Raw genomic sequence first — 27,255 nt, forward strand, 5'->3', positions numbered from 1 at the left:
TCAGTCTTTGTCGGATCGCCGTTTACGTGTCACTTGTGTCAAACCGTGTTCACATGTCCAGTGGTCCTGGTCTCCCCCTGTTTTTCCCAGTAAGGTTTGGTTTGGTTCTCTTAGTTGTTAAGTCCTCATTATTTTTCAGATCCTTCATTCGTTATTAAAGTTGCTTTTATTACCCCTTCAGTCCCTGTCTCTGAATGCTTCCCTGCTCTTGAGTCCAACCACGCTCCATACCCTGCACATGTAACACCCTTCTCCAATTTACAAGCACATGTTGATTAATTGGATTTTCCTGCAATTAAAGATCCTTACAACCACCAATCCATACCCATAAGGCTACATTCTCATGAAATGTTGTAGATGGGTGTCGACCAGGACAGCTTCACAACATCTACTGAGGTTTTCAAATTTCACGAGGGTTAAGGTGGTACATAAAAAACATTTTTTAACAAGGTAGGTTAACACAGATTAAAAAAAAATAAATCCTAAAGAAATTTATATATACAGTGGTACCTTGACATATGATCGTAATCCGTTCCGAGACTGAGATCGTATGACGAGCTTTTCGTAACTCGAGCGGACGTTTCCCATTGAAATGAATTGAAAACAAATTAATTCGTTCCAACCCTCTGAAAAAAAACACCAAAAACAGGATATTGGATTGGAAAAAATGTTTTATTTCTTCTAATTCGCCATATATTGACAAAGTAATAAATAATGCGTGGTTTAATAGTAATGAAATGTGTTTAATAGAAGTAAAATTAGACGCATTTCGCGGAGGGGAGACACAGCGGCATACACAGAGGCGGTGTTCGGTGGGACTTTATCCACAACGCACTCGTAAACGAACAAACAAATCTAAATTAACTTGGATAACTACATACAGACACTCAACGTTTAATGTAACTTCACACAAAACTGAATTCTAATTTTGTTTTAATCTTTTTTACCTTAGTTCTACGTGTTGACCCCACCCGGACGTTCCGCCGGAGTCTTCAAAACGAACGCATCAAGAGTTGTTTGGAACTTGCCACTTCCCCGTGTCTGATTACCGAGTGTATTCCAGATCTTTTTTTAAATTTTTCGAACCAGCCATGACTCGCTTTAAACTCTAGACTCTAGATGAAAGCATTCAAAAGTCTTTCTAGTACCCAATAAATAATAAGGAACTTTTATACCACCTCAGGGACATCAACCAAATAGGCCTCATGATAGTAGAACTGAGTTCGCTTATAGGAAATGTTGAAATTATTCTCACTATTCAGAACATGAATATGATGTATTTATTATTGCTTACTGTTGCCTTAGGGTAAGAAAGACTACATGGGACTTGCCATCAAGAATGACAACCTTGTGTACATGTATAATCTTGGTGGTGAATATGTTGAAATCCCACTGAGTTCAAAACCTGTCAGCCAATGGCCTGCTGTCTTCAACTACATTAAAGTAGAGAGGTACAATCATAAGTTCCGCTATTGCCAAACATATTTAATTCAAATAAAACAGTAGTATGGCTAATATATGTTTGCATCTTTCATGTTAAAATATTTCTTTCAGGTTGGGCAGGCACGGAAAAGTGTACCTAATCATCCCCAGTCAGAAATCCACAGACGAACAAAAGTTCATTCAGAAAGGTGAAGCTCCAGGAACCGAGTCACTTTTTGACATTGACCCAAAAGACATGGTGTTCTTTGTTGGGGGTGTCCCACCGGATGCCAAGGTAATTATCATTATTTGTAATGATCAACAAATTATTCTGCATTGAAAATTGTCAATTTTGTCAATTTCAGCTCCCACCACCTTTGACTCTTGCTCCATTTGTGGGCTGCATCGAGTTGGCCTCTCTAAACTATGAGGTGATCAGTCTATATAATTTCAAAAACACACACAAGATGGATGTGGTTGAATCAACACCATGTTCCAGGTATATTCCGTTGAAAACATTCTTAGTAACTCTTGGAGTTTGGCATTGGGAGCAACATTAGGATGAACATATTCTGTTAGTCAGAATCCATTGCTAATAAAAGGGTATTAGTTTCTCTCGCGAGAGCCGTCTCAAAGGAGTGATTTTCCCTAAAACACGATTGATGGAACACATTATCCGAGACCATGGGATCCGTTTTACTGCATTTTTTTTCAAGGATTTTTAAGGTAAATGTGAGATTTGAGACAGGCCTGTAATTGAAGATCGAAGAAAAGATTCACAAAGTCAAGGTTGAGTCTTTTTAATAAATGTTTGACAAAAGTTGGATTAAAAGCTGCAGGCTCTGCAAGGAAAATTATGAATTGAAAAATTGAGAACAGCTCTTTAATAAGTGTCCAAAGAAGGGGACAGAGAAGGGATACACATAAGTATGAGTTACAGTCATACCTTGAGATATGAGCTAAATGCATTTATTCCCACCCTCTGAAAAATACACCAAAAACAGGATATTACAATGGAAAAATACATTTTTATTGGTTGTAATTCACCATCTACTAACAGAGTAACAAATAAATAGTGGTTATGATTGATAGATCTGAAAATACAACTCCAGCTAGTTAGCCTATCTTACATTCCGCGATCTTAACAAACAATTATTAAGCCAGTTGGCCAGTCTATCCCACAATGATGTTTTATAGTAAAATGAGACATAATTCAATACAACGAGGAGTTCGCGGATGGGAGGGAGAGAGAGAGAGAGACTTGACGGATGCGCTTGTAATGTAACAAACTTTAAATTTAACTTAAATGAACTGAGATTCCTATACACACACACTTACAAAAGTTTCACTCTTGCGTTACACTAAATATAAACCTTCTTGTGCAATAACCAAGACAAAGAGGTTATTCCACCGCGGCTTTCGAGGCAAACTTCCTGCTTCTCCAAATGTATTGGCGAGCCAGCTCAGTCATGCATACACTACTCGTGTTTTTTTTATTATTTCATGCTTAATATAGATTGTCATCATACGCTTTTTCTTCACACTACCCTTCATTGCACCGGCTTGTTTTGGACCCATTGTGTTTCCCTTAATTCTGCACTCACTAACGCAAAAAAAAAACATGGAAAAAATGCAACCCGTAGAGATCTTTGCACGAGGGAGATGCGGCGAGAAAGAAATCATAAGCAATGTCTCGCGCCCACCTGGCTGTCTCGTATGCTTGTATCTCAAAATTTGCCTCGTATCTAAAGGTAAATATTTGCTCTGAATTTTACTCGTATCTCAAATTCCTCGTATGTCGGGGCACTCATATATATATATAGGTATTACTGTATTTTTTTAAGCTGTACGTTGCCGGATGATTGAATCCTATTTCATCCGATTGGATCCTATCTATTTATGTCTAAAATGCCTTTCCTATTCTTGCATCCTCACCCTCTTGCTACTGTGACAACAAAATTTCCCGAATACGGGATGAATAAAGTTATCCTATCCAATCACCTACTTCACCTACACCTACTTTAAATGAATTTCTGCTCAGGCCTATAAAAATGTACTTCTACTGACTTTTAGCTTTTCATTCACTCATTCATTTTCTGTACCGCTTATCCTCACAAGGGTTGCGGGGTGTATATATATATATATATATATATATATATATATATATATATATATATATATATATATATATATATATATATATATATAATATTTACAAGTATCAGTTTTTGTGTATTAACCGCTTAACCGCCATAATATTGTACCTATTGGGCACCTGAGAATCCACATGTTACTGTCGACCATCATGTCAATTTACCGGGAATTACTGTATGGTGTGTTTTATCATCAAGAGGAGTAATTGGACCGTTCTTTTTTGATGCAACTGTAACCGGTCCCATTTACTTGAACTTGCTGCAACAATATGTTATGCCATGCATTAGAGACGATTTTGAAGATGAAGAGGTTTATTTTCAGCAAGATGGTGCACCCCCACATTACCATCGCGATGTTAGGTCCTTTCTTGATGAGGTTTTGCCAAACAGGTGGATTGGACGAAGAGGTTTTGTTGAATATCCTCCCCGTTCACCTGACCTCACACCACTCAATTTTTTTCCTGAGGGGATACCTAAAAGACAAAGTTTACGCTACGAAACCCGCAACAATTGCTGAATATAGAGATGTGATTGAATATGAATGCACCCAAAGACCAAAAGAATTGTTTCATAATGTGTGCGATTCTATTGTTTGGCAATGTCAGCAGTGCCTGGATCAAAGTGGGCGCCAGTTTAAGAACAAGCAGTGAAAAAACAGAAAAATGATACTTGTAAATATTCTCACACTTTTTTGAAATAATAAAATTCAAATTAAACACCACGTTTACAATTATTTTTAGTGTGCATACATTTTTTGGGACACCCTGTATATATATATATATATATATATATATATATATATATATATATATATATATATATATATATATATATATAGCATGAGTCCTGTTGATGTTCTTAATCTAACCAACAGGAGGATAAACACGAGGATTTCTGGGTTCATGATTATTAATTCTTTTGTCAATACTATACAGTGTATTGTGGGTCCTGAATATATAACATTCTAATCTAATATCTATTTTTTTGTATTTGCAGGTACAAACTGGCATTCTCCCAGAGTCGTATTGCAAGTTATTTGTTTGATGGAAAGGGCTATGCACTGATCAGTAATATAGAACGGAGATCGAAATATGGTTATGTCACAAGATTTGATATTTCAGCCCGAACAGTTGCGAACAATGGGGTGCTTTTCATCATGGTCAACGCTGTAAGTTAAACTATGATTACTACAGGGGGCAGGGACTCTTCTGCTAAGCCAAATAGTTAAGAGGGGTTGGTGGCGGGGGGTGGTCGGTTGTTCTTGTTGATAGGGTTTTTTCTTCAGTACTGTTAATGTTTCCGATGATTTAATGCAATCTATGATGTATATTTGTTTGGCTTGATTTTGTGAAAAATAAGCATGGTCTGAGTTTTGTGCACTCAAACAGTATAATATACACAGTGCCGTATTTATTATTATCTTAATTCTTCTGGGTAATTATTACCTGATTGCTCAATCAAATCGAAATTACGGGCTAGATGAAATAACAACCACATCATTTACATTTTTGTTTCACTTTATCCAGGAAAAATTCTTTCTCTTAGAAATTAAAAATGGATATTTGCGCCTAATGTATGACTTTGGCTTCAATGATGGTCCGAAGCTTTTGGAGGATAACACACCAAAGTTAAAAATAAATGATGCAAGATATCACGAGGTATGTCTTTTTTTGTTTAATAAAATTTCCCAAATTTAATGCTTTTACTCATCATAATATATCACCTGTTTTTTGTTTCATGGCAAAGATATCAGTAATCTATCATCAGTCAAAGAAGATTATCCTTCTGGTGGATAAGAGCCATGTCAAATCTATGGAGAATCCGAAAACCACTCTGCCATTCTCAGACATCTACATAGGAGGGGCCCCCTCACATATACTCCAATCGAGGTCCGAGCATGCTCGCTGTAAAATCTAATAACTGCTTTTGAAACCTTTGAATTTACACTGCTGAATATTCATTCATTCATTCATTTTCTGAACCGCTTATTCTTACAAGGGTCATGGGGTGCTGGAGCCTATCCCAGCTGACTTCAGGCACGTGGCCGGGGATACCGTGAATTGGTGGCCAGCCAATCGCAGGGCATGAGGAGACGGACAAACATTTACGCTCACACTCATACCATGGGGCAATTTAGTGTTTAATCGGCCTACCATTAATGTTTTTGGAAGCCCGCGGAGATCGTGCAATCGCAACAGAGGAGGACCGGCATGGGATTGAACCCAGGACCTCAGAACTGTGAGGCCGACGCACTAACCACTCATCTGCCGGACCACCCATTACTGAATATTCATGTGGATATTGTGTACAGACCTTAGTGAAGAGAATGAGGAAAAACATGGAGAAATGTGTAGCTTCCATTTCTTTTCATTTGTATAAAAATATTATGATGATAATTGGTAGTCACATTTCAAATGAATTATGGTAGCAGACGGTACTGTGGCGTTTATTGAGGATGCCTCACACACAGTCATACCTCTACTTACGAATGCCTCGAGGCACGAAATTTTCAGGTTACGAAACCTTTTGAGATCCAAATGAGTGCCTCAAAATAGGAAAAAAGATCCAAGTTGCAAAAATGTCAATACATTTCCTATATCCGTTATTTTATTTTGAAATTTATAGACAGTAATACCTCGATTACCGCTGTTAATGGGGGGGGTCGAACCCCCCTCGCGAAAAGTGAAAATCCGCGAAGTAGGGTCACCCCTATTAAAAATAAAGAAATAATAAATTATATATATATATATATATATATATATATATATATATATATATATATATATATATATTTCAAAATAAAATAACGGATAAGGAAATGCATTTACTTTTGGAAGGATTTCGGAACTTGGATCTTTTTCATATCTCGAGGCACTCATTTCCAAATAAAAAGCTTTTGTAACCTGAAAATGTTGTACCTAGAGGCATTCGTAAGTTAAGGCATGACTGTATATATATATTGTCAAGAGTGGCCTGTTTTGTCCCTCCTGACGTGCCGTCAGGGAAGCAGCTGCAGTCAATCTGCTTCCCTGACGGCACGTCAGGAGGGACAAAACAGGCCACTCCTGACATATATATATATATATATATATATATATATATATATATATATATATATATATACATATACAGACGCTCCCCTACTTACGAACATTAGAATTACGAACAACGGTACATACGAACATGTCTGCGCATAGGTTTTTTTTTTCCAAGATGGTGCCGTCACGCGGAAGCCAGTGACAGTAGCTCTGTATATTCTTATGTTTTTCGTGTTTTACAGCCCTTCTATCTTTTTTTAAATTACATTTTAATATTTCTTAATACTTTCCTCTTTACTTTATTTTGTACTTTATACTTTTTACTTTAATGTTTTTACAACTTTCTTTGTTCTGTGAGCCTGGCTTCTTTCGGCTACTTCTTGCAGTGCTTCTTTCCGCGGCTAATACCGATGCCTGGCACTGTGAGAGCTCACCCAGCATCCACCTTCCTCTGCCCAGTTCGTTGCAGTGCGTAAGTGCGTGAACGTATCTCCAGTGCGTAAAGAACATTTTTATCATTAAATATCTCGTGCATCCATTATTCAATATGGTTGGTGAAAAGCGAAAGGCTTCTAGTGAGGGTGGTAGTGCAAGGAAGAGGCAAGCCATTTCATTTGAAACGAAAGTGGCAATAATACAGAAGCTTGATGCGGGTGAGAAAATGGTGAGCGTTGCACGGGCATACAACTTGAATTGTTCGACGATCGTTCGTTAAATGTTTTTTTCAGTACAAATTAATGCAGGTTACTTATACAAGCCTTAAACATACAAATGCACTTATAGAAACCTTCAATATACTTATATAGGCCTTAAACATGAATTATAATACAAAATATAGCACTGAATCAACTTACGAACAAATTCAATTTATGAACAATCACTCGGAACCTAATTCGTTCGTAAGTAGGGGAGCGTCTGTATATATATATATATATATATATATATATATATATATATATATATATATATATATATATATATACTATATATACATATATATGTATATATGTATATGTATGGTCATTCATCCTCCATACCGCGCATCTTCGAAAGAGGTTGCAGGGGTTGCTGAAGCCAACCCAGCCATCTTTGGGTGAAAGGCCGGTCACCAGTCAGTCGTAGGGCGCATAGAAAGACGGACGACCACTCACTTCCACAATCACAGTGCCAATGAGTGGGAAGTGAACCCAGACCCCCCGCACCAAACTCAGGCAGAAGAACCACCACACCTTCGGGACCTTTACGTTGGACATGGAAGTTCAGTTATAGGACGTAGAAAACTTACGGTTCAAAACCGGTTGTTTTAACCCGTTTTTCAAAAAAGAGCCGAAATACATAATTCATGGCCTATTTTCCTTGTTTTTTTCTTGGCCTTTAAAGTGTTCCCGTTCGTTGACTATGCCATATATCGCATTTAGGATGAATATGGTGAAAATCAATATTTATTTATTTATTTTTTAAATATTTTTGTGACATAAACATTCAGCATAATACTGAATAATACATTGTTCCCAGTGGTAATGGCAGCATCACTGCTAACTGGTGAATAAATGGGTGAAAATTAGTCTCTAAACTGCTTTTGGACTGTAATAGAGCAGATAATCTTACATGGATTAAGAAACAAGGAGAACTCCTAAACAGTTAACGTATGTAAATTGTATATTATTGCTGTTGTGCCTTTTTTAGCAGGTTATAATTGGTAAGACAGCTGATTTAAGTGTGCTTGGTAAATTGAATAGCTAACCAAGAAACCACAGGATTGCGGTTGACCACATAATACAATTAACTGTATTAATTTGTCTGTCACCAGGTCCGAACTTTCAGCCGTGGTTGGCCTCAAAGGTTGTGTCAAAGGCTTCTTGTTCCAAAAGAAAGACTTCAACCTCTTGGAAGAGCCTGGCACAATTGGCATCACTAGTGGCTGCCCCGAGGAGTCTTTTGTAAGTGTCCCAAATAGAGTTCATACAGTAATACACTCAGTTGCATAAAAATTCTACACTTGTTTTATAGGCATCTCATGAAGCCCATTTCATTGGTGAGAGCTACTTGCGGTCATCGGCAAAGATTTCACCATTTGGAAATTTTGAAGGAGGCCTTAACTTTAAAACATACGACTCCAATGGACTCCTATTCTACCATACTGAAGAGGTATTATCACACTTCTGAAAAAGATTGTGGAAACACATTCAAATTGAATGTCAAAGAAACTTAATCAGCATAATTTATAAAGTTTTGAGTTTTTTAAAACCAATTACAATCATAAATTGCTCTAGAAATTTCTTGTTAAAAAAATCTTTAAAAATGTAACCATCACAATTTGTGTATTTACCTGAATTGTTATCACTGCAGAATGATGAATTCAGCATCTCCCTTGAGAACGGCGCAGTGGTGATGAACATACTTGGAACAAGAGTTAAAACACATAAGAAACATTATAATGATGGAAGGACACACTTTCTATTGGCCTCAGTGAATAATCAGAAGTAAGCATTTGATTTAATTGTGACAAAACGCTATGTTGTGATGCATATTCTGCGACCATCAGTTATATTACTTTCATGCTTTCTTTAAAAAAAAACAAGGTTTTGATCTAACATTGTGCCTTGACACAACGTGGATGTCAATAACCTGCAGTCACCTGTCCATTGATAAACACTGCCAGGAATTAAAATTTGCTTCATGGCTATTTGATTGTGTTTACAAATGTATTATTCAGTACCATTATTTAGTGTCATTATTTAGGTGTCATTCATATACTGTGATCTTCCTTTCACCCAAGGTATTTATTAGTTGTGGATGATAAAGACAAGCAGGAGAGGAAACGCCCACAGTCAGCCACAAGACCCTCTTCTGTTTCTTCAGGGACGAATTTCTACTTTGGGGGATCACCAAGCAGCAGCCTAAAAAATTTTACTGGCTGCATTACCTATGCTTATATTAACAGGTAAATTGCTTCTGAAAATGAACATTTATAACGGTGATAAAAGCAGTTTGTTACAGAGTTTGCACACAGATAATGTGGAATCTCTGCTGCCCAGGGCTGTAGTCTATTTTTCAATTATTGTTGTAAAGAGAGAAATCAGATTTAGTTGAGTAATTTAGTTTCTCATCTCATCTATTCTCATTTTCTGAAACGCTTTATCCTCATTAGGGGGACGGGGGTGCTGGAGCCTATCCCAGCTGACTCCAGGCAGAAGGCGGGGGACACCCTGAATCGGTGGCCAGCCAATCGCAGGGCACAAGGAGACGGACAACCATGCACACTCATACCCAAACCTAGTGGCAATTTAGAGTGTCCAATCAGCCTACCATGCATGTCTTTGGAATGTGGGAGGAAACCGGAGTACCCGGAGGAAACTCACGCAGAACATGCAACTCCACACAGGTGGACATGACCTGGATTTGAACCCAGGACCCCAGAGCCGTGAGGCCGACGTGCTAACCACTCGCAGCACCGGGCCAATAATTTAGTTTAGTAACATTTATTGCTATTTGATAGTGTACAAATATGATACATGGACAGAGATAACTCCTACTGTCAAAAGTACACTTTTTGCAGGAAAGGGCAATTCAATCACATGGCGCCATTTGAGAACCAGGAACAGTTGAAAAAGGCCAAGCTGAAACGCTTACCTGAGTTGAGGGTAATGTTGATGTTCATCTAGTGGGGTGCTACAGCCTAGAGAAAACAGAGTTCTAAGTCATGTCACCTAGGCCCACCCAAAAAATGGTTGCGTCTGAGGAGCTGAAAAACTGTTCCTTCCTTTCACTCAACAGTTCAACACTGAATCACTCTTGGTCTGTTCACCTGTTTTCAGCACTTATGTTTAAACCTGTAGCATGTATTTAGAAACAAATGAAACCATATCACCAGTGGCTGTCCGTGCATTTTCTCGGAGCGCCTTCAACGGGTAAAATCGACTTCCTTGCAGCATTTAATGATTAAATACAAATACTGGAGCTTTTCAGACATTACAACCGGGTGGGCAAGGCAATGACGTATCCCTCCGCCTGCGACAATGCATTGTGGTGTTGCCAACTTGAAATCTGATTGGTTAAAGCAACAGTCTTATCGATGCTTGTTTAAAGCGTCAGAGCCCGCAGAACTGATTGTGAAGGCCTTGAGGCAGATTTCTGACCCCGGCAACAAATAATAGCTGAAATGTGATTGGTTAAATGCTTCAATATGAAAACACACATCTGGAAGCAGTGCAACCAGGGGGGAAAGCAATGAAAGGAAGCTAACAGACAATTTGGAATTATTTAATAAGTATTGATGGACAAAATATAATATATGATTCAGATATTTCTTAGGCCAGCAGAGAAGGCCTTGAAGGCCCTGACGGCCCGCCACTGCATTTCACACAGGTATTGTATGTTGGAAAGGAAACAGGATATATAGGAATGGTCAGGAGTCCATTTAACAAAGCAGCTTCAATTGATACTCAGACTCAATTCTGTAACAAAAAGAAATATGGGGTTTTCAGGTAGACAAATGGTGATTAATTCATTTCTGATAAACTAGAATGGATGCACTTAGAAGCCACCTGATGGTTTAGTGTTTCATTCGTTCGACTGGCAACCAGTTTATGGTTGAGTCCGCCATTCGGCCAAAGTCAACTGGGATAGCCACCAGCACCCAGTGACCAGGACCAGCATAACCGATGTTTAACATGAAAATGAAAATTAAAAAAATCATCATCGTTATTAAAATTGATCAATTATGGCATCCGCTGATGTCAATCCCCATACCGTTGTGTAGAGCTAAATATGGAACTATCTGAATGAGACAGGGGGATATTTTAATTAGTAATTAGTGCTTGTAGATAACAGCCATCAGAAAGTGTGCATATTGGTATGATAGCATATGAGTTGCTTGAAATACTGAAATTGTTGCTGGATTTAATTGTACATATTTTACCTTTAACCTATTTATGTAGACAAGACCGAGACATTGAGCCTGAGGACTTTCAGCGTTACACAGAGAATATCCAGACTTTCCTGGAGGACTGTCCAGTGAAAAGCCCTCCTGCTGCTTTTTCATTAAGACTCAGTGATGACAAACTTATAGCTAAACAAAAGCGATCGCAAAAGGTAAGAAAAAACACAACATCATATTAATAAAATGTATAATAGATTTAAAGATTTTATTTGGCAACAATTTGATGTGCTTCTTTCGAGGTTATATTGTATTGCAAATTTAAAATCAATTATTCTTATGCTGCTACAGGTTAAAAGAGAAACTGAATCTGACAATATAATGACTGTTGCTCCCTGCCATACCTCCTCAAGTGACCAAGGAATAGAGCATTCCTATCAATATGGCAGCTTTGCAAACAGTAGGCATCACTTTAATGGGCTCCCGGAATCATTTTCCCAAATGTAAGTGTCATGATAAACAATTTACAATGCCAAGAATTTTGAAAGCCTTCTTTGAGTAGTTTGACAATGTTTCCTTTCCAGGTCCAACATTTCCCTATCACTAAAGACCAAGATGTCATTTGGCCTAATTTTTTATGTATCTGACATCCAAGAGAAAAACTTCATGACTCTTTTCTTGGCCAAAGGTCGGCTTATTTACACTTTCGACGTAGGTGATCAGCGAGTTGAAATCTCGACCAAGGACAGCTGCAATGATGGAGCATGGCATAATGTTAGTTCATCATGTAATACCTGTCATTTCTAAAGCTGCTATTATATACAAACTCTTTTTGACGAGTAAGCATGTCACATTCATTGTTATACTATAACATAATGATAGAAACATATTATTAGTGTAAGATGAAGAGACACATTACTCCTTACATTCTCAAGCAGCAACTAGGCGTATGTTAAGCAATTTGAAATAAAATATAGTCAATCAATAAATTGTGAATAAAATTTTTTGGTGCAAAGTATAGATTTTATATTTGGGTCTATTCTACCCAAAAATGAAGAGAGGGAAAACACAGACATGTTGCAATTTTAATCTGATTCTACTAAACAAATTCATTAAAATCAAAAACTCTTTTATTTAAGTTGAGCAAAGAATACATTTGTAATGATAATAACGTGTATCATTAAACACTTACACTTTTAACAAACCTTAGTAAATCATGCGTCTTCCCCTTTAGTATCAATATGTGCTAAAAGCAATACAGTATGTTATTGTAATGCGAGTGGAGCGCTTATTCAATAATGTATTATTGTTAAAAATTTGGTCAATCATTCCCCTATTTGGGCAGTAATTAACTGAATAGACCACATTGAGAACTCTGGTAAAGTAAATCATTTTGTATTTTGTACATTATCTGTACATTTTTAAATGCACTCTTAGAATTTCTAAATGTTTAAATTAATAAAGGGTAGTTTTGTTGGTTCCGTGATGGAAATAATGTTTCTATTTTTTTAATAATAGACGTCGTTGAGCGTTGGTTTTGTGTCTGTTGCCAAATTTCTTGATACAGTAAGCTATCTATAGAAATAAGAGAGTTTAGTATTTGACAATTTGCTTTTGACATGTATTGTGTACTGTAAGGAAAATAACTAATAGAAAGGAGGCTGAATAACACCACTAAAAGGTTAAAAGAACTTGTGCTTTCTGTGCAAAGGTCACTTTCACACGTGATGGACATCTGGGAAAATTAATCATCGATGGGCTCACAATGCAAGGAGAAAGTGTGAATGGCAAAGATGCGCCATGGTATGTCAGCAGTCCTCTGTATTTTGGAGGCGTACCACCACAGCGTGGACAAAAAAATGTTCAGGTTTGATGTTTAAATCTACATACCAATCATCATTAGTAGAGATGAAGATGATGTCATGTTTTGTAATATAAAAATACCATATTTCTGGGATCATACAAACATGCAAATGCGGCAAGAATGATTTTAAGACACCTTTCTTCACTCAAATATGTGAGAATGATCATAGATGGACAGGTGCAGCAAGGAATGTAGAGACTTTGTATGAGTGGGGGCAATTAGGATAAATGAGGGGATTAGAGACAATAAAAATATTTAAAATGGTAATAGATGGGGCAGGTGGATAATGGTTGGAGGGATGATTCATAGTGAAAAAATGTACATCAGAAAACTAAATAGAGAACAAAATAACTTCTACAATAAGATACAGAAGCAGTGTGACTATTATACTGAACCATTCTCATTTAATATAAACACATTATTTTATATTATTTTTAAAATTATAAATTAATGATTTTCTCAATTTGTGAATCACCTCACAACAAATCCCAACAAAGTTTCTGCAATATTTTTCTCTGAAACTTGGACACAGAAGGAGCAAAGCAAAGATTCTTGTTCCAAATTGAGGGAATGACATTTCAGAAAAGTTGGCCTTGTCAAAAAGATGGTGAGAGGTCTATGCATTCGCCAAAATCTGACAAGTAGGGTTGTTAGTAATAAATGTGTAGTTATTAATTTAATTATGGAATGTGTAACCATGTAAACTGAGTCAAGGAATGTCACATGATATTGTAGCAAATCCCCAAGAAGCTTAAACGGATGGAATATTGAGACCACCAAACCAAACCACCTTAGAGTCTCAGCTTTACGTTGATATTTTGTCCATAAAAGTTGTGAACAGGCACTATTGGCGGACTCCAACCCTCACTGTTAACACATACTGCCAGGAAATCGGAACAAGTGCTGACACTGATCGTAGATGAACTAAACTGCTTGTATCAGGTGGTTTGGTCGCCATAGTCACAGGAGTTCTCAAGGGATGCGTTGAATCCTTGGACAAGTCCACGCAACACATATGACATGGAAAGCAAACTCTGTACCCCCTTCAGTACCAGATTGAAAGCATGTCCACCACACCACAATGTTCCTCCTGAATCTGAGCTTCAACCTTCTGATGAACCCTCTATTCCAGTTCCCCTGAATTAAACCTTTATGGGGATGTTGGCAAGTGTGCCAAATACACAGGGATTCCCTGTGTATTTGTAACACAGCCTCTTGTCCACCAATCCAGTAGCACTGTCCACGTGATGTGGCACAGGCATGTCAACCCTGACATACCACAACATTAGTTTGGTGATTGTCAGCTTCAGGTGTGTTGGTGGAGGCAGATATGGAAAACAGACCGGAAATGGGCTCTCGAGGACTGGACTTGTCCACCCCTGCTTTAGAAAATCATGAATAAAACATATGACAGTGGTACCTCCACTTAAGAATGCTTCTACAAAATATTCAGGTTATGAAAAGCCTCAATCGGAAACCATTTGTTCCGAGCTAAAAAAGAAAACCCCGGTCCATATGCGGGTTAGCGGGCTCTTCAGACAGACAACAGAGCTGGCCCAAAATGGGCTTGCGGCCATTCTCAGAGTTTGAGAATGATCATCCGGCCAAAAGTCTCTTTACAGGGCCCATTTTAAAACCATTTTCAGGGACCATGGCTGATCAGCTCCAAAACATGGAATGAATCATGCTGATTCAATATAAAATATGCTCTTTAATGCTTTTTTAAAAACTTAATCCACTTTGTCAATTGTGTATTATTGGTTTATTAGCTACATTCAACATTCACTACTCCTGTTTATTACCTACATACAGTGTTCACATTTAACAACAATAAAATTATATACTGACCTGAAATTCTATGCCAATGGCCAGAGCAGAAGTCCTGTTCTAAAGTAACTTTTGCCAATAACACGTGTGCCCCATCAGTCAAAACAACCAACACCTGGAAAATACGTTATTTTCATTTTAACAACATTCCTAAGGTTTTGAACAATGATAATAAAGGCTTTTTAATAAGTTGCAAGGTTGTGGCAAGCATTTTTAAATCCAAGTTATGAAATCACTTCTGGAAACAATTTCATAAGTAGAGGCACCACTGTAATACTATTATTATTATGTAAGACATTTATTTTTTTAATTTAATAATAATATGCTTTCCCAGTTGAGTTAAAGAGGTGATATGTCAATTTTAGGATGAAAAAAAGTGTTTCAATTATTCATCTTGCTTTATTTGCAACAAAACCTGGCAAAATGGGCCTGGTGATTGTTTGTATCAACTGTAGATATTCATGTGTATAATTTTTATATTCCCTAATTGTTTTTAGAGAAACTCATTGAACAGCTTTTCTGGCTGTTTGAAGAATATTCAGCTCGATGGACATTTGTTTTCTTCTATGGATGAAACATTTGGGGTGACCCCATGTTTTGAGGGACTGACTGAGGAAGGAATATTCTTTGCAGAGGAGGGAGGATATCTACTTTTGGGTAAAGCCTTCCTTACTTTATATTATAACGTGACATGCCATATTTTTTTCCATGTTTCCCTACCACTGTGCTGTGCCGCAAGGGGTAGACCAGTGTGCCACGGGATATTATCTGCCAACAAGTCAAGTTTTGTGTAAGCGGGAAAATGACTTCGGCGTAAAATTGAGAGAGAAAAAAACGATATTAAAGTCTTGGTACTAACCACTTTTAGCTTACTTGAATGTGTTCAGGGTCCACGAACTTTCAAATAGGAATACAATTAGATTTACATATTAAATAAATATGAAAATATGATAAAGAACTCCTGATGAGTCATCACTTTATCGAGGTGGTGGGGTTTGTGTGTCCCAATGAGCCTAAGAACTATGTTGTCTGAGGCATTGTGCCCCTGGTAGGGTTACCCATGGCAAACTGGTCCGAGGTGAGGTGGTAAACTGCAATTACACCACCTGACCACCACAGGGAACGGGGACAGCGTGGTGAGATGAACGCTAGTGTTACGTCGAGGCGAGGTTACTAGGAATAGGACCCAATCGCGGGGAAGCAGGCGAGGGCGAGGGAAATAGTGCTCATACCCAAACTTTAATAACTTAGGCAGGATCTTACAAAATAACAAAGACCTAGGAATCGAAACACAAAACCAAACCGGACTAGGGAAAACACGGGGAATTAAGGAACGAGGTAATGTAAACACATGGCAAAGGAAATAAGGCAGATGATCCGACAATGACATTATAATCAGTGGGGTTTAAATAGACACAACAGGAAATAATTTTGTATCACGTGCAGCTGCGCGAGCACAACGGCAAGGCAGGAGGGACAAACAAGAGTGGGGAAACGAATGTCAGAACACAGGGAGTAGGCAATGGGAAAAACAAAAACAAGCGACTCCTAACAGCTAGTCCCAGACAACGCTCGGAGAAGAAGAGGATGATGAGGAAACGTGTTTTAAGTATGCGAGCAATAGAGACTAACATGAAGCATGAACGCAAAAGGTCAATAACAAAGCCAAAATGAGCAATTATGAAATGCAGGACAACACACAGATGACCCACTAAAAGATCCAAGGGAATTCTCCCTGAAGTTTTATTTCAGATTTTTTTAATGCCTCGTAAATACATACCTGTGCGCAAAGAGTAGCCTTTTTGAAAATGTCCTTAACCCACTGTCCTCATTTGAGGACAGCCTGTAATATTTACTTGAATACTTGATATCAAGGTGTTTTCCTATATATTGTAAATGTTCTAAAAACATTGCAAAAATCTAAAAACTTCTTGTCTTGGTTCAGTTCATCCAACTCTATTAATTTGATTTTTTTAAATGGCATTATGTGAGGTAAATTTACACTGTTTCTTTTTGTGAGGCTGAAAAGAGTCTGCTTGCCAACGTTGATGATGTTTTCAGTTGATTATTTTATTTATTTCATATTAAACAGCAACTTTTGGTTTGAAGGTAAATTTATAAAAATAAAGATGCCAATCAAACCTTCTTCAGGTTTTATTCTTTACTTTTCATAGTGTACGGAGGGAATTGTCTTATCTTTATTGCACAAAACAACAAAAATACTTTTAAAAATTATATTTCATATTCTCTTTTATTATAAAGTAAGGTAACAGTTACTTTCATATTTGAACAAGGAGGAAAGTAATTTATTTACTTATTCACAGAAGTTTGAAATTTCAAATTTGAAACAAAATAGTTGTGATAGTTATCGAGTTAATTATTGATATTGACTCAGAAAGATTACAATTGCATAAACAATTTTTTTCCTTCCCAATTTCAGACACACTTAACTTGGGACATCAATTTGAACTAAAAGTGGAGGTGCGGCCCCGTGTTACATCAGCGGTTCTTGTGCATCTGCCCTTAGCAGAGGGCCATTTCTCAATTTACATTCATGAAAATTCAGTAAGTATGCACAGATCACATCACTGCCTTACAGGAGGGTTGTCTTGACATTTTTGCCTATATATGCCTATATAAATATATATATATATATATATATATATATATATATATATATATATATATATGTATATATATATTTATATATATATATATATATATATATATATATATATATATATATATATATATATATATATATTTATATATATATATATATTTTATATATATATATTTATATATATATATATATATATATATATATATATATATATATATATATATATATATTTTATATATATATACTGTATTTTCCCGACTATATGGCGCACCGCATTTAAAGGCGCATTGTCAGTAACGAGTGCTATTTCTGTATTTGACACACACACAAGACGCACCGCATTTAAAGGCGCGGTCAGGCATGGCAAAACATACACCAGCTTAAACATACACCAGCTAAAACATACGGACACACGCTAAAAACACATTTTTAAAAAGGCAACAGAAGCAAAAATGAGTTCAGTCGTACTTTATTTAGCCAATTTACAATGTACTCACGTTTTTTGATCAATCATCACCCAGAAATCCATCAAAGTCCTCATTTTCTGTGTCCGAATTGAACAATTGTCCAAATGATTAATAAAAAACGCCGGGTTCCCTCTCTTCGTTGTCAGAGTCACTCACATTGCCATGTGGCTCGACAGAAATGATGCCGGCTTTGGCAAAAGCTCGAACAACAGTGCAAGCAATTTATTTATGTCTAAAATGCCTTTCCTATTCCTGCAAGCTATTTATGTCTAAAATGCCTTTCCTATTCCTGCATCCTCACCCTCTTGCCACTGGAACAACGAAATTTCCCGAATACGGGATGAATAAAGTTATCCAATCCAATCCAATCCAAAGCAGACACGTTCGTCCAAGCGGCCACAATCCATTCGCAAATAGTGGCGTAACTAGCCCGGCGCTGCCTGCCACCCTTCGTAAAGCTGTGTACGCCACCTATCATCCATTGTTCCCATGTCGCTCGCAACTTTGCTTTGAACGCCCAGTTGATGCCGATGTCCAGCGGTTGGAGTTCTTTAGTTAAATGGGAATGACGGCAAGCTCAGAGTTCATTTTCGTGACTTGGTTTTTCACCGCTGCTGCGAGATGGGCACGCGCAAATCAACTCAGCTTCTTCTTGACTTGGCGAAGCTCGTTCTCCTGCTTCCTCCATTTGCTAACCATGGATTCGTTGATCTAAAATTCCCTCGCGGCTGCTCTATTCCCATGTTCCCCTGCATAATTGATGGCTTGAAGTTTGAACTGAGCTTCGTAAGCCTGTCTATTTGTATTATTCATATTCATTTACAAACCAAACCGAAATTGTTTTGCAATAAACACATGCCCACACTATATAAGGGTACCTTGTAGGGGCGTGCCTTTAGCGTCTGACCCCACCCACATCCGCCTTCTCTCTATATAAGAAGCGTGTCGGCAAGAAGTGATCTCAGTCAGGCTTTAGAGCTTACACACGGTGCTCCGCATTATAAGGCGCCCTGTCTCTTTTGGAGAAAATTTAAGACTTTTTAGTGCGCCTTATAGTCGTGAAAATACGGTATGCCTATATATATCAGCGGCGGTCCGTGCATTTTCTAGCGACGCCTTCAGCGAATCAATCCAACCCTCAAAAACTATTTTATGGCTATAAAACCTCTACTGCAGCTACAGCTACGACACATAAAAAATAATCAATAATAACCTCATGCAATTGAAATATTATTTAGGAATAAAGCCATATTTTACTCACCAAAATCCTTTTTAACTGTACACAATATCCATGCTCCATTCTTTCTTCCTATATATATATATATATATATATATATATAATATATATACACACACACACATATATATATATATATATATATATATATATATATACACGTATATGAATATATACGACAGGACAGGCTCGATTTTCAGCATTAGTTTCGATGGCGATAAAAAAGAAGGAAGAAAGAAAGGAGCATGGATTAAAATATATATATATATATATATATATATATATATATATATATATATATATATATATATATATATATGCAGTAAAAGTTTTATAGCCATTAAATAGTTATTGAGCATTAGATTGATTCAGACATAGCACTACTGAAGGCCTAGGTGTGAAAAGCATGACCCGACACTGCCTAAATGCAAAAAACTCTAAAACCAGTGATGGCCAAGCGGAGCATGTCATCGGGTATAAACTGATGAGTCAGTGTTTCTTGACCTCCGCTGCAGGGGGTCCACCGAACCCCCGAGAGCAAATCACCGAACTCCTAGGGTTCAATCAGAACCACTGGCTTAAAATATCATTGCTAATGTACTATCTTCACTTATTTATTTTTGTATTACCATAAGAGCTGGCATCTGATAAAAATGCCTGCCACAACCTTGCAACTCATTTGAAACCCTTTATTATCATTGTTCAAAACCTTAGGAATGTTGTTGAAATGAAAATAACGTCTTTTCCAGGTGTTGGTTGTTTTGACTGATGGGGCACACGTGTTATTGGCAAAAGTTACTCTAGAACAAGACTTCTGCTCTGGCCATTGGCATAGAATTTCAGGTCAGTATATAATTTTATTGTTGTCAAATGTGAACACTGTATGTAGGTAATAAAGGGGACTACTGAATGTTGTATGTAGCTAATAAACCAATAATACACAATTGTCGAGTTGCCGAGTAAACGCAGCTTATGGAGAAGCACCACCAATTTCGTCACACGCAGTTTCTGCGTGTGATGACAAGTAGGCTTTTTGTGTTGTTGATAATGACGAGAGGGCCGATGTCCGATTATTATTATTATTATTATTATTGACAAACTGGATTAAGTTTTTAAAAAAGCATTAAAAATATTTCAATGTTTTTTATTTTAGAAAACATTTTCAGAGAAGTAACAAAAACTATAACTCTAATAAAGGTACAACTATTTCGGTGACAATCAAATGATTTTTTTTCACGTACAGTTGTGGTCAAAAGTTTACATACACTTGTGAAGAACATAAATAATGTCATGGCTCTCTTGAGTTTCCAGTTATTTCTACAACTCTGATTTTTCTCTGATGGAGTGGTTGGAACAGATACTTCTTTGTGACAAAAAACATTCATGAATTTTTGTTCTTTTATGACTTTATTATGGGTGAACAGAAAAAAGTGATCAAATCTGCTGGGTCAAAAATATACATACAGCAGCCCTAATATTTGGTAACATGTCCCTTGGCCATTTTCACTCCAATTAGGGGCTTTTCTTAGCCATCCACAAGCTTCTGGTTGAACCTTTGACCAGTCCTCTTGACAGAATTGGTGCAGTTCAGTTAAATTTGATGGCTTTCTGACATGGACTTGTTTCTTCAGCATTGTCCACAAGTTCTCAATGGGGTTTAAGTCAGGACTTTGGGAAGGCCATTCGAAAACCTTAATTCTAGCCTGATTTAGCCTTACCATTACCACTTTTGATGTGTGTTTGGGGTCATTGTCCTGTTGGAACACCCAACTGCGCCCAAGACCCAATCTTCGGGCTGATGACTTTAGGTTATCTTGAAGAATTTGAAGGTAATCCTCCTTCTTCATTATCCCATTTACTCTCTGTAAAGCACCAGTTCCATTGGCAGCTGAACAGCCCCACAGCATAATACTACCACCACCGTGCTTGATGGTAGGCATGGTGTACTTGGGGTTAAAGGCCTAACCTTTTCTCCTCCAAACATATTGCTGGGCATTGTGGCCAAACAGCTCAATTTTTGTTTTATCTCTCTGACCACAGAACTTTCCTCCAGAAGGTCTTATCTTTGTCCATGTGATCAGCAGCAAACTTCAGTCAAGCCTTAAGGTGCCGCTTTTGGAGCAAGAGCTTCCTTCTTGCACGGCAGCCTCTCAGTCCATGGAGATGCAAAACACACTTGACTGTGGACACTGACACCTGTGTTCCAGCAGCTTCTAATTCTTGGCAGATCTGGTTTTTGGTAATTCTCGGTTGAATCTTCACCATCCTGACCAAAACAGTGCCATGCACTTTATATTTACAAACAATAGTTTGCACTGTTGCTCTTGGGACCTGCAGCTGCTTTGAAATGGCTCCAAGTGACTTTCCTGACTTGTTCAAGTCAAGGATTCACTTTTTCAGATCCATGCTGAGCTCCTTTGACTTTCCCATTGTAGCGTTTGTGGGCGTTTGCATCCAATGAGCCCTATTTAACTGGCCTCAGAGAAGTCACCAGCTGTAGTCACTCATAATTACTCACAATAAGTTAAGAGGCTATGCTATGAAGCTCATTTCACTGACACAACTTTCTAAGTCACCAAAATTGCTAGTTCGTGTTGCTGTATGTATATTTTTGACCCAGCAGATTTGATCACTTTTTCTGTTAACCCATAATAAAGTCATAAAAGAACCAAACTTCATGAATGTTTTTTGTGACAAAGAAGTATCTGTTCCAATCACTCTATCGGAGAAAAATCAGAGTTGTAGAAATAACTGGAAATGGATTATGTTCTTCACAAGTGTATGTAAAATATTTACCACAACTGTAGGTATATATTAGGTTCACCAATAGGCATTCCCAAATGCACGCACAAATAAAGAGACAAGACAATCTTCTGGGTTTTCTTGCAAGAGAGAATCGAACCTTTCAGGTCTCTGCCCTGGTTCATTCTGCAGTCACACGCATCTTTTCCCTGTTTATTAGCTTCAAGGACCCTAGTTACAATGGACGTCTCACCTCTCAAGGAAGGGGTGGGAAACAGGAGTGAGACGTCAATAGTCAAGGACCCTAGTTACAATAGACGTTTTAGCTCTAAAAACAAATGAAGGTCATGTAGAGCCGAAGATTTTTCCTCCACATTCCAGCAGTCCAGGAGGATTCGACCTTCCTGTTGTCTGGTTTAACTAAGGAGTACAGCATTTACTCCTGTCAGGAGCAGCTCGTTTGTCCCTCCTGGCTTACCGTCAGGTTAGAGCAGCTGCGAGTGATTCAGGATTACTCCGGATGTGTGTATTTAAGCACCACGGAAGTGGTTAGTCATTGTCGGATCATTCCTGCGTGACACCCTGCGCGTTACAGCATACATCGCTGCAAAGGTACTGTTCTCCATGCACCGGTTTTGTTTCGTTTTGGGATGTACAAGTCCTTGTTATTTTGTAAGGCGTTTTGAGTCATTAAAGTTACGATCATGAGCACAGTTCGTCTCGCCTCCTCCTGCTTCCCCGCTACTGGGTCCAAATCCCTCCGATCGCGCCACGACGTCTCGGCGCGATCGTAACAACTCCGTTGCAAGCAGATGTACTATAATAACTTTTCTAATGTTAATAAGCTAAGTAAAGCAAAGCGTTCTTCATTGCGAGCAAATATGTAATAATGTAAGACTAATAACCATAACAGTATATAATGCATATAACTTTTAATCAAAATATATCGTTCATTTTATTCTAATTTTCTGACATTTCTGTCATTACTATGCTGTCGCAGTGATGAGACGTGTGGACATTCTCAAGTTACAAGTAGACCAGAAGGTCCACAGTGTGGATGGCTCGCAGAATCTTTATCCGACAATCACCGGAAAAATGTTCATTGGTGGTGTGCCAGGTCAGTAAGACACAAGCATTAGTAGTAATTTATCTTGTAATACATGTATTTCCAAACATTCTTCCCCTTAGATCTCTCCCTTGGTGATTACCATGTAACCAAGGAGCCCTATGTGGGTTGTATGAGGGAGATGATGTTTAACAACAGCTACTTGAACTTCAGTGAAGCGGCTCTAGTCCATGGATCAGTCAGCATAGGATCCTGTCCAGCTGAGTAGTAACAAAAGTAAATATGACAGCAAATCCTAATGCTTAAAAATACGAATATCAAATCACATCACACCCTCTTTATATCCTCAATGCCTTTTTGCTACAACAAAATCTCAATGCCAATAACAAAACTAAAACATGAAAAGTATAAATTTGTTACATTTTATAAAGTATACTAATAATGGTCTATGTGTCTCTAATCCAGTGTATGTTAACATTTCCCATATAATAAAAACAGGTTTGTTTTGGCAAAAGAATTGTGTTAATGTGTTATTTCATTAAACATTAAAAATTCCGCTGATCCTTCCTCCCATCAGCTGTCAGGCTCTTTAACAAAACAAGTGTTAAGACCTACCGTATGCATGCATGTACATCTATGTACACGTATGTGTATATATATATATATATATATATATATATATATATATATATATATATATATATATGTATATATGGTGCTCGGATGATTCGCCTAAAGACGTTTCGCCGACGGACGTTTGACAGACGGACAGGTCGCCGAATGGACGTTCCACCGAACGGTCAATCGGCCGAACGGAGTTTCGGCCGAGCGGAGGTTTCGCCGGCGCGCTCGCCTCGTCCCCGGATTGTGTGTGTACAAGTTTTTCAACCTCGGCCCGCGGACGATATATGGCCGTTACAGATAACATTCATTTAGGAATAACAAGGGCATGTACTGCCCCCCGCAATAACAAGGGCATGTACTGCCCCCCGCAATAACAAGGGCATGTACTGCCCCCCCCCTCAATAACAAGGGCATGTACTGCCCCCCGCTGGCATATTTCTAAATACAAGTACACAGCATATAATGACAGCAATCATGTTAAATCCATCCTAAAACAGCATTTAATGATCAAATACAAATACTGGAGCTCTTTGGACATTAGAACCGAGCCCAGGGAAGTGAATTCCTCGGTAAAATGTCGCGATGGTGTCGCGATAAGGCAAAAAAAACGTCTATATACGACCATTCGCCAAACGGCTCAAAATGCGTTTAATGATTAAATACAAATACTAGTATTGTATATACAATACTAGTATCGTATATACAATACTAGTATTGTATTTTATACTAGTATTGTATTTTATACTAGTATTTTATTTAAAAGAAGACAAAGGAAATTCACATATTCTTCGTCGTTTTCCTTTTTTTTCTTGGTATTCCCATAGGTATCGTGTATACCAGGGGTCTCAAACTTGCGGCCCGCGGGCCAACTGCGGCCCTCGGGACGATAATTTGCGGCCCCCGTCTTAATATGAAAGATCGATTTTTTTTTTTATTTTTTTTATTTTTTTAAATTTTTTTATTATTTTATTTTATTTATTTATTTTTTTACCCCTTTCCCCATGACGGCGCCGTTTAAGTGGCAGCCAGTGGCAGTAGCTCTGTCCACTCATGTTTTTCTTGTTTTACAGCATGTTTTACATGAAAAATTAGAGGGAACATTGACATGCACCTGCTTGTGGCAGGTGTGATACTGGTGTGCCGATAGCGAGCAATGATGATGTCGTGACCGGATGATTCGCCTAAAGACGTTTCGCCGACGGACGTTTGACAGACGGACAGGTCGTACTAGTATTTGTTAGTTTAATGATTAAATACAAATACTAGTATTTGTATTTAATCATTAAACGCTGTTTTCAGCTGGATTTGACCGAATTTGAGAGCATTTTGAGCCGTTTGGCGAATGGACGTCTATAGACGTTTTTTTGTCTCCATCGCGATATCATCCAGTATTTGTATTTAATCATTAAATGCTGTTTTAGGATGGATTTGACCCGATTGCTGTCATTTTACGGCTCGGTTCTGCTACATCTGTCTGCCCAAGAGTGCTTATTCCCGGACTGCCATGCCCGCCCAAGAGTGCTTATTCCCGGGCTGCCATTGATGGTAGACGAACATTGATTTTTACTATAATTTGGACAACACCGGCGGCGGGCCGGATTAAAAATCCTAACGGGCCGTATATGGCCCGCGGGCCGAGGTTGAAAAACTTGTACACACACGATCCGGCGGGGCGAGCGTTCGAATCCCGTTTCGGCGAAACCTCCGTTCGGCCGAATGAACGTTTGGTGGAACGTCCATTCGGCGACCTGCCCGTCTGTCAAACGTCCGTCGGCGAAACGTCTTTAGGCGAATCATCCGAGTACCGATGATGTCGCTCACACTGGTACTCAGTGCGCTCAGGGAGGTTGTCTTTCTGCTCAGACCAACAAAAAAATAGAGGGAACTTTGGTTCGGAGCTGAATGAACCAATCACGGTGAGGTATACGGCTCTGGAGGGCGGGACATCGGCCGGGCTGTCCAGTGCCTCACTCGCTCACTCATTCATTCCTCCAATCAGCTGGGCGGAGGAGAAGCCGTGAGGCCGATCACTCCGCTCGGCGCGCACACTCCTCCGCTGCTCTCAGCATAGAACTGAATGAGGCGCTATGATCCGTGATCCAGCCTGTGTCAGTGTCTGCAGCCATCTCCGCGATTGAAACGGAGAGCGAAAGTGCACATGCGCCACAAATTCATCTTTAAGTTAATTTATTTAATTCATTATTTTTTGTTAAAAAATAAAGATATTTGATAACGTTGGAATGTTTTATCAGTGCTTTTCTTGTGGAAATCCTGATGCGGCCCAGTCTCACCCAGACTCGGCCTCTAGCGGCCCCCAGGTAAATTGAGTTTGAGACCCCTGGTGTATACAGACTAGATATCTGATGCGCGTTGTGAAGCAACGGAGCTAGACGTCGTCGTTTGTCAGCCATTTTAAGAACAGGGCCAAACGGCTCAAAATGCTCTCAAATTTGGTCAAATCCAGCCGAAAACAGCGTTTAATGATGAAATACAAATACTAGTATTTGTATATATAATACTAAGATTTGTATTTAATCATTTAACGCATTTTGAGCCGTTTGGCGACTGGTCGTATATAGACGTTTTTTTTGCCTTATCGCGACACCATCGCGACATTTTACCGATGAATTCATTTCCCTGGGCTCGGTTCTAATGTCCAAAGAGCTCCAGTATTTGTATTTGATCATTAAATGCTGTTTTAGGATGGATTTAACATGATTGCTGTCATTATATGCCTTGTACTTGTTTTTAGAAATATGCCCAGCGGGGAGCAGTACATGCCCTTGTTATTGCGGGGGGGCAGTACATGGCCTTGTTATTCCTCAATGAATGTTATCTGTAACGGCCGTATATGGCCCGCGGGCCGAGGTTGAAAAACATGTACACACACGATCCGGGGCCGGGGCGAGCGCGCCGGCGAAAACTCCACTCGGCCGAAACTCCGTTTGGCCGAACAGCCGTTCGGCCGATTGACAATTCGGTGGAACGTCCATTCGGCGGCCTGTCCATCTGTCAAACGTCCGACGGCGAAACGTCTTTAGGCGAATCATCCGGCCACGTATATATATATATATATATATATATATATATATATATATATATCATTTTGAAATTCTCCTTTCCCTATGTCATCATATAGTATAACCACCAGTGGCGGGCGGTGCATTTTCTGGTAGCGCCTTCAACGTATCAATCCAACCCTCAAAAACTATTTTATGGCTATAAAACCTCTACTGCAGCTACAGCTGCGACACAAACAATAATCAATAAATTAATGCACAAAAATGGGGTAAAATCCACTTCCTAGCAGCAT

At 38.5% G+C, this 27,255-nt stretch overlaps 1 protein-coding gene across 1 annotated transcript in view; it reads left to right on the forward strand.

Moving 5' to 3' along the window:
• lama4 (laminin, alpha 4) overlaps nt 1–23,829 on the forward strand; it is a 73,516-nt gene extending 49,687 nt beyond the window's left edge. Inside the window, exons 22-40 of the mRNA XM_077586855.1 lie at nt 1,306–1,451; nt 1,555–1,717; nt 1,788–1,921; nt 4,572–4,743; nt 5,102–5,233; nt 5,322–5,464; nt 8,424–8,553; nt 8,624–8,761; nt 8,963–9,096; nt 9,393–9,557; nt 11,554–11,707; nt 11,844–11,995; nt 12,077–12,266; nt 13,204–13,359; nt 15,681–15,840; nt 17,624–17,748; nt 20,260–20,353; nt 23,253–23,369; nt 23,441–23,829. Coding sequence (XP_077442981.1) covers nt 1,306–1,451; nt 1,555–1,717; nt 1,788–1,921; nt 4,572–4,743; nt 5,102–5,233; nt 5,322–5,464; nt 8,424–8,553; nt 8,624–8,761; nt 8,963–9,096; nt 9,393–9,557; nt 11,554–11,707; nt 11,844–11,995; nt 12,077–12,266; nt 13,204–13,359; nt 15,681–15,840; nt 17,624–17,748; nt 20,260–20,353; nt 23,253–23,369; nt 23,441–23,586 — 2,751 coding nt within the window. The 3' untranslated portion in view covers nt 23,587–23,829. The remainder of the gene's footprint in view (nt 1–1,305; nt 1,452–1,554; nt 1,718–1,787; nt 1,922–4,571; nt 4,744–5,101; nt 5,234–5,321; nt 5,465–8,423; nt 8,554–8,623; nt 8,762–8,962; nt 9,097–9,392; nt 9,558–11,553; nt 11,708–11,843; nt 11,996–12,076; nt 12,267–13,203; nt 13,360–15,680; nt 15,841–17,623; nt 17,749–20,259; nt 20,354–23,252; nt 23,370–23,440) is intronic.
• The last annotated feature ends 3,426 nt before the right edge of the window (nt 23,830–27,255 follow it).

Source organism: Stigmatopora argus, chromosome 19, assembly GCF_051989625.1.
Source record: "Stigmatopora argus isolate UIUO_Sarg chromosome 19, RoL_Sarg_1.0, whole genome shotgun sequence".
Lineage (NCBI taxonomy): Eukaryota > Metazoa > Chordata > Actinopteri > Syngnathiformes > Syngnathidae > Stigmatopora > Stigmatopora argus.